Genomic DNA, 12227 nt, shown 5'->3' on the forward strand with positions numbered 1-12227 from the left:
GGCTGTTTGATTTCTTCCTCTTTGCGTCATCTTATTACAAAAGGTTCTCTCTGCTTCAAGGTGTGGGCAGTCAATGATTTATACTCCTCCATGTGACAGCAGTGAGTTTGTCATGATGAGGACACGTACAGACAGACATCAGAGAGTCTGACTTTGTTTTACAGTGTTTCAGTGAGTGTGTATGAATACACACACTCAAACAACAGAGGACTAAAGCTTGAGTATGACAGTGGGAGGAATGGAGTGGACAAACGGGTGGCCTTTAAAGGTTATGTGTGTGTTGCTTTAAAGAGAAGAGTGTGTGTGTGTTTGTGTGTGTGTGTGAATGTTGTTGAGTCTTCAGACATGTTCCTGCAGTGACAGAGAAGATCATTACCCGTGTGTGCGTGTGTGTGGATGTGTGTGTGTTTCTGTGGTTCTGTTCCCTGCCCCCCCTGAGAAACAGAGGATCCATTAGGAACAGAGAGGGTGTTTTTGTATTTCCTGGGAAAGGAATTCTGGGAGAGTGTCCAGGGGAACATTAAGACTTGTCAGAGATTTATAAACACAGTATCTTTGTGTGTGTGTGTGTGTGTGCGTGTGTGTGTGTGTGTGTGTGTGTGTGTGTGAGTGTGTGTATGTGTGTGTGTGTGTGTTTGTTTAAAGAGGAGAGGAAAATAATGTGGATAAATAATGTCTGAAATATGTAATCTCAGTTTATTTATTACAATTAATCATAACTTATGAATAAACCCAGTGATTTGTTGTGTTAGTGCTGTTTCTTTGTTGTTAAAATGAATTTGTGAATTGCTAATCTGGGTGCCTTAGCACAGCGTGTTAGAGTAATTTCCAAGTTAATGTATAATTTCTGTGTTCATTGTGTGTGTGAAAAGTATCTGTTGACAAGTGTTTTGTGAATCTGTGTATAATCTGGAAGTAAACTGTCCTAATTAGTGTGTAATCCTGACTGCAATCTCACATTTCTTGTGTTTTCTGGATGTAATATATGCAAACATGAAACCTGTCTAATCTAAAATTCAATCTTAATCTGTTTTAGTTAGTCTGAAATCTCTGAGTTAGTGCATATCAATGTATAAGCTCACAGAGTCTGTATGAACGAGTGCACAAGACTTTTTTTTGGTCTGTCTCTTCTTCTCTCTCTTCCTCTCTTTCTCTCTCTTTCTCTCCCTCTCTGTCATTATTAGTCTCTCTCTTTCGTCCTCTCTGTCTTTATCATTTGGGGGGGGGGGGGGGGCGTATGTACCAGAGTAGAGTTCTGTACAAATGCTTATGCTCACACATGCACTCACTCTCTCTTTCTCTCTCGCTCCTTCTCTGTCTCTGTCTCTCTTCCTCTCTTTCTCTCTCCCTCTCTCTCCCTCTCTCTCTCTCTCTCTCTCTCTGTGTGTTTGTGTGTGTGTCTTTCCAGGCGATCATGTAGAGGGTTTGTCAGAGGAGGATGTGGTATTGTTACACTCCTGTCGTCAGTGGACCACTGTCACAGCACACAGTCTGGAGGAGGGACATTATGTCATTGGACCTAAGATAGACATTCCTCTACAGTACCAAGGTGAGAGAGAGTTCACACACAGACACACACAGACACTGTGTACATACACACATAAATAAAAACAAACCAGAGACATATACAAACACACAAAAAAAAACCCAAACCAAACAGACAGAGAGACTCTCTCTCACACACACACACACACACACACACACACGTACACACACAGAGTGTAAATACACTCAAAAACATAACAAACCAACAGATATACACATACACACACAAACAATGTGTCTGGCTGTGTTAAATGTGTGCAGTTTGTCTGTGTTATGTAATGAGGGTTGTTTATTCATTCATTTCATCATGACAAAAACAATGAGGGAGGGAGAGGGAGAGAGAGTGGTAGATGGGCAGAGAGAGAGGGAGGCAGGAAAAATGACAAGCACTGTGTTGTAGCCAAGTAATTCAATACCAGAGAAAAAGTATACGCGCACACACACACGCACACACACACACACACACACTCACACACACACTCACACAAACACAGACATACACACTTAGATGACCTATTGATGAAAGTTAACGCCACTATTTCAGCCCATCTTCAGTAATTCCCAATGTGATATTTGTGTGTGTGTGTGTGTTTGTGTGTATGTATTAACTTGTGTGTTTGTGCTTTGTGTGTATATCTGTGTGTGTGTGTGTGTGTCTTTTTGTTTGTGTATTTACATGTATGTGTTTACGTTTGTTTGCATGTATCTGTGTGTGTATGTGTTTTTGTGTTTGTGTGTGTGTGTGTATGTGTGTGTGTGTGTGTGTGTGTGCGTGTGTATTTACCTGTGTGTGTGTGTTTGCTGTTTCATTCATAAAGCAGTGAACGAGAATGATCTCAGTCTCTCTGTATTCCAGTGGGAATGCTGTAGTAGCGGAGTCTAGCATTGCGTAATGTGTATTCCGGAATAACGCAGAGTAACTTCCTCTCTCGGGAGAAACCGTTACCCAATATACCCCTCCGTCGCCACAATGAGGTCATGTGACCAATGAGATCACCACTCAGGGGTTTCCGGACAGCAACAAGGGCAAGAGAGAGAAAGAGGCAGAAGGAGAGAGAGAAGGAGGGAAAAGAGAGAGAGAGAGAGAGATGAGATCATTATGTGGTCTTCCTCTCACACAGACAAATACAGAAGATTATGATGGTGATGTCAACTAGAGAACTGTGAAGATGATGAAAAGTGTGTGTTTGTGTGCGTGCGTGTATGATGTGTGTGAGTATGTGTCTGATGATAATAATGATTTTGATTTTAATGATGTGACTGAATGGATGGGTTGTGTGTGTGATGCAGAGAGAGAGAGGGAGAAAGGGAGATGTCTGTGAGATTATCTCAGTCGAGTTCGAGGATGAGTAGAGAGAGGGATGAGAGGATGAGAGTAACCTAATCTACTTCTCCCACTGGTCGACAGAGAGACTCCTATCGGTCTATCCACACACACACACACACACACACACGCAAATGCAGAGTAACACGTATACACCACCCATGCACATCCACAGTGGGGGTGACAGAGAGACTCTTGTCTGCCCACGCCACACACACACACACACACACTCCATCTGTTCAGATACCCTAAAATCAGTTATGCTCCATCTGGTCTTAGTGCCCAGACTGGCCTATTCAATGCAAACACACACACACACACACATAGATACACAGACCATACCAGATCATACGGTGCACTCAACACAAACAGACACTGATTTAACACACAATACAAACTTCATTCTCTGTGTACTCAACCTCTCAGTCCCCATATATGTATGTATGTATGTGTGTGTGTATGTGAGTGTGTGTGAGTGTGTGTGTGTGTGTGTGTTTATGTATGTATGTATTAGGGCTGTCCCGAATACCATTTTTTGGGCTAAGGAGCTTCGGTAGTAATCAGACCTAGTATGTCTATGTATCTATGTATGTATATCAGGGTTTCCATTAGGATTTTTTCTTGCCTGTCCAGTTTTCGAAAAGAATTTATTTTGCCGGACAAATCTGAAACTGACCGGTCACGTTTCAATAACAGTCTGTTACAAACGCAAATATAATCGGTTGATGAAAGAACGACAATGATCTCAAATCAGTTTGACTATTTAATGAACATTAACGATTAAGCAAAATAAACAGGAACGATAGAGCAAAATGAAATATCTGTGACCTGTAACATCTGTAGCCTGTTTAAAAAAAAGGCTAGGCCTACATGGCATCAAATGTAGCCTATATGTAACATTTTATTTTCTCCTTTTTTTCACTGTGGCAAAGTCCTCTGCTGCCGACTTGAAATCAAACGTGTCCAATGTGTCTTTGCAGCTTGCAATGCGCATAAGCCATGTCACTCTCTCCTCCTCCAGGCTGTCTAAACACTAATGTCCTGTTTAGGGATAACCTTCCTTATAGCTACGTTTTGTATGAGCATTTTCACCAGACATTTTGACCAGCAAGTTTTTAACTGATCGCTTTTTTTTTAACATACATTTTACCAGTGAAAACCAATAATTACTGGCTATAAATAAACCAATAATTACTGGATATAAAAACCCTGATATATATCTATATCTATATGCCATTTTCTCTTTTTATCAGAAAAGAGCAATGAGTAAATTGGCAAAGGCAGATACAAGTGTGAGAAACTGAATAAGTGAGAAAAGACAGGGAGAGAGTTTGCATGTTTGTGTTTGGCAGTTAAAGAAGCCAAGAAAGTGAGTTAAGAATATTGGTGTGCATGACTGCAAACAAATGAGTGAGTAAGAATCTGAACAGAGTGTGTATGTGGTGTGTGTGAGTGTGTGTGTGTGCATGTGTGCGTGTGCGTGTGTGTGTGCACATGCATGCAAATGTGTAACAGTGTTTTCTATATTCTGAGGTGAACTGTGATTGGTGGGTTTGAGACAGCTTTAAGGTGTGCCTACTCTGATTGGTCTGAATGTCCATTATATTAATGGCTTCCATGGTTACCTCACTGCAGGTTTGGTGACTGTGTGTGTGTGTGTGTGTGTGTGTGTGTGTGTGTGTGTGTGTGTGTGTGTGTGTGTAAAGGAGAGAGAAAGTATGTAGAGAGAGGGGAGGGAGAGCGAAAGTAAGAACAGAAGCACACAACATTAAAGTTTAAAAAAAAGATTAAGTATGAGTAATGCCATAATACATGGGTGTCTTATTACTCATTTTTTTTATCATAAATAATGTGTACAGAACATTGTGTTTCACAGAGAAGATTACTCACAGGAACAGAGAGAAACACAGAGAGAGTGAGACAAAGAGACAGACAGAGACAGAGAGAGAAGGTGAGAGGGTGAGAGAAAGGAGCTGTATAGCAGAATTAGTACCCCTGTCAGTGACCTTGCCTGAGACACTGGCAAAAAGACCTGGAGTTGGTCCCCAGGCGCCTGTGGCTGCCCAACACTCCTAGCTCATAGTGTGTGTCTGCTCACTGCTCTAGTGTGTGTGTGTGTCTGCTCACTGCTCTAGTGTGTGTGTGTGTCTGCTCACTGCTCTAGTGTGTGTGTGTGTGTGTGTGTGTGTGTGTGTGTGTGTGTGTGCTCACTGGTGTTGGGACGGATTAAATGCAGAGGCTCCATTTCGCTGCTCACTGCTCAGTGTGTGTGTGACAAATAAAGTACTTCTTCCTCTTCTTCTATAATAGCTTTAATGAGGGAAATGAGAAGGATGTGAATGATAGAGGATGAGTGACTATAGTTAATATCTGAAGTTGGTTTTGTTTGTTTGCTTTATTAATGGCTGATAGAATTATCAGCTCTGTATTAATTAACGCAGTCATCCCTCCCCTAAATTTCACTCTGTGTCTGTATGTGTGTGTGTGTGTGTGTGAGTATAATACCATATTGACTCTGTGTGTGTGTGTGTGTGTGTGTGTGTGTGTGTGTATTACCATACTGACTTTGTGAGTGTATGTGTGTATGTGTTGTGTGTTTATTAATATATGAGTTAATAGCATCACTTTACATTTGTTTTACTGCTTACAGTTCACAACATTACATCTTAACAGTCTTAACAATCATGCCAATGAAGCGTTTTGTTCACACAGCGAGAGAGAGAGAGAGACTGAGAGATGAAACTTTCCCAAAACCAGACCAAACTTTGGCTCTTATGAAGAGTTTGGAACAAAGGCCCGTTGCTTAGCAACACAACGACACTGGGGCTCTATGGGGCCCAAGTGATTTAAGAGTAGCCTTATGAGTGTGTGTGTTTGTGTGTGTGTGAAAGAGAGAGAGAGAAAGAAAGAGAGAATGCACTCTATAGAACTATAGGTTTCTATAGAGATGGAAAAGAATGGATGCCTGTAGATTATCATTGTACAGAGGGTAGATGGTCTCAGCACCTCCTCTTCATACACGTTCTTACACAGAGAGAGAGAGAGAGAGAGAGAGAGAGAGAGAGAGAGCTTAACACAAACACTTTGATAATACTACTATAATAAACTTGTTGAACCTTGATTCTCTTTCTCTCTTTCCCTTACTTCACTTAATACGTTGTTTACATTTTGTTAAATAGTGTATTAGGTCCTTTTTATCCTTTCATATCTCATAAGTTTTAACTATGTGTTGACCCCCCCCCTCTCTTACTCTCTCTCTCTCCCTCTTTCTCTCTCCCTCTTTTTAGGGAAGTTTAAGTTGTTGGATCAGGATCGTGATGTACGGGAGCCAGTTCAATATTTTGCAAGCGTAGAGGAAATCGCTGGAATTTTCCCCGACCGTGTCTTCGTCATGGAGCCAATCACCTTCAGTGTCAAGGTGAGGGGGGTGGAACCAGAATCTGTTTTTAACCAATGGGAAATAAAAGAGCAGTCATCAGGACCAGGTGGCGGCTGTCACTCACCTGTTAGCACTGCAGTGCAGACTGAGCAGGTGTTGATGTCAGTCTTACTCATGAAGGATATCTCTAATGATTAAATGGAAAAAAAGTCTCTTGTCTGAGAAAAACGCTAATCCCATCTCAGCGAAAATGACTGGAAAGAGAAGGAACGAAAAGATACTAGACACTCCAAGACCAGTTTAAGAGGAGAAAGAGAGAGAGGAGGGTGTGTACGTGTGTGTGTGTGTGTGTGTATGTGTGTGTGTGTGTTTGAATAGGTTCTCACCTGGTCCTTTTACACACAGAGACAGATGGCACATTCCATAGGGGAGATTTACTGTCAGAGTTCACGCACACACACAGTTTACAATGGCCAAGCATGAGATGGGTTGATATGTAAATAGATATTAGAGAATATAAATTGTTCATAGTTTCTCTGTTAATCTTCTTCTTCTTCCTCTCTTTCTCTCTCTCTCTCTCTCTCTCTCTCTCTCTCCCCCTGTCTCTCTGTCTCTAGGTGGTGTCAGGGGAGTTCAGTGAGGATAGTGAGTTGTATGACTTCTCTCTGCAAACAGGTGATGAGCTGACCCTGATGGGTCAGGCAGAGCTGCTGTGTGTCCAGACACCATCTTCACGTGCCAACAATGACAACAACAAATCACGACTGGGCGCCTTGTTACGCCGACTGGGCAAAGCCGGCAGCGCTCTGGGTCGTCCCGCCCGAACCAAAATGCCCTGTCTGATCTGCATGAACCACCGAACCAACGAGAGCGTGAGTCTACCGTTCCAATGCCGTGGACGCTTCTGTACTCGTTCCCCAGCGGAGCTGAGGATGCTGGAGGGAGAGCACACGGTCCGCAGCATCATTGAACGCGTGCGTCTGCCAGTTAATGTCTCCGTGCCCTCGCGACCTCCACGTAACCCCTACGACCTCCACGCCATTCGTGAAGGTCAACGTTACAAACTTCTGAGCATCATTAGCAAGACAGTTGTTCTGTGCTGCATTCTCAGGAAAGAGCAGGTCACGCCCTCCCACTTCCTGCTCTTGACAGACATGCCGAGGTTCACGCTGCCTGAGGGACTGCTCCGCCCAGACTCCACCTACCAGCAGGTGGTACTACAAATCGCGCTGCGTTGCCAGGAGACCTTTGACCCTGATGACTACTCCCGCGCTGTCCGAGAGGTCAAGACAGATTTCTCAGAGGAGTGTGTGACTCCGCGCAGGATCCGCGTGTGTGTGCAGGGATTGGGACGAGATGAATTTGGACACACGCAGCTTCAGAGGCTGTCGTTGTGTGTGTATGGAGGAGGAGGAACTCTTACACACACACACACACTCACACAAGGTGGAAACAGAGACTCGTTGGGAGACACACAAACACACACGCTCCCCAGCGAAGGGGAGGGAGAGGAACGGGAGTACGTCACACCTGATTGGACAAATGAAACACAGGAAATTCCTTATGAGGAGCTGTGGACCAATCAGAGTGCTGGAAGTTATGGTGAGGTACCTGAAAGCGGAGTTAAGACAGAGCATAACCTCATTTCTTTTCACTCTACATCCTCATTGGATGGCTCGGTGAGCCACAGCCACGTTTCCATGGAAGCTGGTAAAGTGGCTACTCCACCTCCAGTACCTCCCAAATCAGAAGCTGTGAGTAAACTGCACCTCCAGTATATGTGTGTGTGTGTGTGTTTGTGTATGTGTATATACATATGTTTTTTCTACTCATCTTCCCATTTCCCTCTGTATTCATTCTCTCTGTTTTTTTCCCACACTCTTTTCCTTCTCTGACTGTCTAGTAGCCCTCTCTAGATTCCCTAAAGACTCAAACTCTACTCTCTCAGGGGCCTTGCAAACACACACACACACACACACACACACTCACACAGACAGGTACATGTATGGGCTCATATGAAACATTAAGCCCTGTGAAGATCCGTGAGATTGTGTTGTTGTAGAATAAGCTAAATTATTGATACAGCTGCTTTTAAAGGCTTTCCTAATGACCACACACTCTTACTGGAACTGCTCCCCCCCCCCCCCCCCCCCCCCCCCCCCCCCCCCCCCCCCCCCCCCCCCCCCCCCCCCCCCCCCCCCACACACACACACACACACGCACTCACAAACATGCATGCATGCGCACACGCACACACGTTAACACATGCACACTTATACAGAAGAAGACACAAGGCACTAAAGCACTTCTGTGGACATTTATGGTAGCAATGTGTAAGTGAGTCTAAGGAAAGTGTGACTGAACATTTCATATCTGCTCTCTCTTCACACACACACACACACACACACACACACACACACACACACACACACACACACATATATATATATATATATATATATATATATATATGTGTGTGTGTGTGTGTGTGTGTGTGTGTGTGTGTGTGTGTGTATATGTACACACACACACACACACACACACACACACACACACACAGAGTTTCTTTGCTGTGTCATCAACCTGGAGAAAAGAGAGCAGCCCCTGTAAGTATGTAGCTGGGATTTATAGCCTCTCTCTCTTTCTCTCTCTCTCTCTCTCTGTCTCTGTCTCTCTCTCTCTCCCTGTCTCTCTCTCTCTGTCTCACACACTGTTTTTCTCCGTTTCTGTCTCTCTTTTGCTTTTGCTATTACACACAAAAGCTGCTCTGGCCCTGTAATTTAGCTATCCCAAACACTCCCTGTTGTTTGTGTGTTTGTGTTTGTGTGGGGGCTCTGTTCTAAGATATCCCAGAATACCTCTTGGTAGAAGAGGAGGTTTCAGAGATTAAGTGATTGCATATCCATGACAACCTAGAAAGTTCCAAAAAAGTCACAGACGCACACAAACACACAAACACACATACACACACACACACGCATGCACGGGAAGGGGCGGAAGAGTTGTATTTCTGTGAATCTGAACTGCTCCCACACACTCTCACGCATTCAGGAAGATGTCACCATAGTGACAAAAACTAGCAAATAAACAATCATTACACACAGTGGCTCTTTACAGTATGTCAGGGTTCCAGCACTCATCACTCTTCACCAGTAGCCAGTCAAATAACAAACCACCTGCAAAGCATTCCCGCTCGCTTACAAAAATCTCTCACGCACGAGTACGTCTCTGATCTCATACCCCTGGCTCCTGGGCCGCTCTTGGTCCTCCAAACCAAGCTGTGTTTCTCTCTGCAGCATTGTCCCTGCACACCCTGGAAAAGTCTTCCCCCACAGATTTCCAGCTCCCCCTCCAAATGCCCCTTCAAATGTTCAATCCACATCTCTTTTACATCAAAACACATCTTTTGGTTACCTTATGTTATGTCATGTTACCTCTTCCTCCCTGCGTTTCTCCTCTCTGTCCTGTCAAGCCCAATGTGTCTTTGTGTGTCATGGAAAGTGTTTCCTGTTACTGTTGTTATTGTTGGCGTTGCAGCTGTCGTCATTGTTATCATCATGTTTTGCTCTGTCTTCAGATGTGCATTTTTAGTATGATCCTGTACTTACACTGTGGTCTTTAGTATAAGCATTTAGTCTGTAGTATGAATCTATGGACTTTAGCGTCACTGTTTGTCTTTAGTATCAGTCAGCGGTCTTTAGTATGAGTGTTTAGTCTTTAGCATGGGTGTTTAGTCTTTAGTATGGGTGTTTAGTCTTTAGTATGGGTGTTTAGTCTTTAGTATGGGTGTTTAGTCTTTAGTATGAGTGTTTAGTGTTTAGCTGGACTGTTTAGTCTTTGATGTGAGTGTTTGGTCATGAGTGTTTAGTGTGAGTATTTATCCTTTAAGGTGAATCTGTATGTATATACACACATATGTATCAACATGTCTCTAACATGCAGACTTCTATAAGGTGTGGCTTCTTTAGGGCTGGTATTTGGAGTTCTAGTGGTCGTGTGCACTCATACAGGCAGTTTCCTTAGAGACAGACAGAGAACGCATTCAAATATTGTGCATGTACACACATACACACACACACACACACACACACACACACATACACTCACACACAGAGTTAGGGCTGTATTTTTAGTGAAAGGTCACTAGTGACTTTTTAACAGAATACAAAGTCTATAATTTCCCTCTCTCTCTCTCTCTCTCTCTCTCTCTCTCTCTCTCTCTCTCTGTGTGTGCATCGGCAAGTCCATTGTAGGTCTTCTGTTTTTAGTTTTTTAGTATTTTACATCAGTTGTTCATTTTATGTTGTTTGTTTAAATAGAATTAGCTGGAACAAACGACAATAAAACTATTTAAAATATTTTTTTTTAAAAATGCCTTTTCTAAAAAATTTCTCCTTCTCTCAGGTGAGGGAGGAGTGTCGATTTCTTAATGCTCCTCCTGTTCCTCCTCGATGTGCTAAAGGAGGAGGCTCTGCCCCCAGCCCACCAGTCCCGCCCCGTTTCCCAAAGCTGCCGCCAACACACACACCCAGCCCAAACCTGTCCTATTACTCCTCTGGTCTACAGGACAGGTAAAACACACACACACACACAGACACACATACGCACACAACACACACACATAAGACACACACACGTACGCACACACAACACACACGCACGCGCACACACACACACACACACACACACACACACACACACACACACACACACACACACGAAAGTGCCGCTGATAAATTGTAGTTGCTATAGACATAAAAGTGATCAGGGTTATCATAGGTGAGAGCAGTTTTGTCTTAAACTGTCCACTCTGCTTCAATTCACACTTTATGTCAACGTGTGTTCAGTTAAGACCTTCTCTCTCTCTCTCTCCCTCTTTTTCTCAGTTCTGCTCCACGTAGTAGCAGTAGCTCTCCTTCTCCAGACTCGTACTCTCTCTACTGTTACCCCTGCACGTGGGCTGACTGCGTGACCTCTGAACCTGGGGTCACCCCAGACTCCGCCCCTCCTGCCCAGGCCTGTTGGTCCCATTCACGAGCAAGTGCTGTTTACACCTCCACCACACCGACTGTGCCCCTCCTTGCCACTGACTCCACCCACAAAAACTATTCCACCTGTCCAAGGCCACGCCCACTGGCCCAGAAACGCTTTGCTCCATTTGGCGCTCTCAACCCTTTCTCCAACCCTGGACACGTCCACAGCACAACCGACTGGCTGCCCACCACTGGGCGGAGCTCCCCCTCCCTGACCACCACTGACCTCTCCAGCTCTTCCTCCTTGCAAGAGCCAGCCAATCAGGAAAGCTCAGAGGCGGACACCATTGCTGTAAACCCCTCCCCTGGCTCCATTGCCACGGTGAGAGGAGCAGAGGGTGGGGCAGGGTCGTCATGGCGACCTCCTGCGGAGCTGTGTTCTCTGTCAGTGGAGGAGGTGTCCGCCTGTTTGCGCTTTATCGGTTTGCCAGATGACGTGGTGGGTTTGTTCAGCAGAGAGCGGATCGACGGGTCCATTTTCACACAGCTCACTGAGGAGATTCTGTCTGAGGACTTTAATCTCACCAAACTCCAGGTCAAAAAGATCATGCAGTTCATCAAAGGATGGAGACCGAAAATATGACCCAGAACACACACAGTGTGTGTGCAAGTGTGTATGTGTGTGTGTGCTTTCATGTTAAAAGTGTAAGTCCTACCAGGCATGGACAGTCATCATTTCTGTATGTGTGTGTGTGTGTGTGTGTGTGTGTGTATGTGTGTGTGTGGCTTCAAACCTCAGCTGCTTGGTTCTATAAAACTACTGAACGCATCAGAATCAGTGACTTATTCATATTAGAATCTCTTTCTTGTGGTCTTTTAGCCTCTGTGTGTGTGTGTGTGTGTGTGTGTGTGTGTGTGTGTGTGTGTGTTTGTGTTCGTGTACGCTTTCTGTCTTGGTGAAAGCAAAACTTTCAGTCTGTGGTCCTGCTGAATCAATGGAGTCCAT

The 12227-nt window shown here is 44.3% G+C and overlaps 1 protein-coding gene across 1 annotated transcript in view; it reads left to right on the forward strand.

The window, feature by feature from the left end:
• Positions 1–11864, forward strand: part of gareml (GRB2 associated, regulator of MAPK1-like) — a 16093-nt gene extending 4229 nt beyond the window's left edge. Inside the window, exons 2-6 of the mRNA XM_030781584.1 lie at positions 1409–1549; positions 6157–6287; positions 6866–8002; positions 10653–10819; positions 11135–11864. Of these exons, the coding sequence (XP_030637444.1) occupies positions 1409–1549; positions 6157–6287; positions 6866–8002; positions 10653–10819; positions 11135–11864 (2306 nt within the window). The remainder of the gene's footprint in view (positions 1–1408; positions 1550–6156; positions 6288–6865; positions 8003–10652; positions 10820–11134) is intronic.
• The last annotated feature ends 363 nt before the right edge of the window (positions 11865–12227 follow it).

The sequence above is a fragment of the Chanos chanos genome, chromosome 8 (assembly GCF_902362185.1).
Source record: "Chanos chanos chromosome 8, fChaCha1.1, whole genome shotgun sequence".
Taxonomy (NCBI): Eukaryota; Metazoa; Chordata; class Actinopteri; order Gonorynchiformes; family Chanidae; genus Chanos; species Chanos chanos.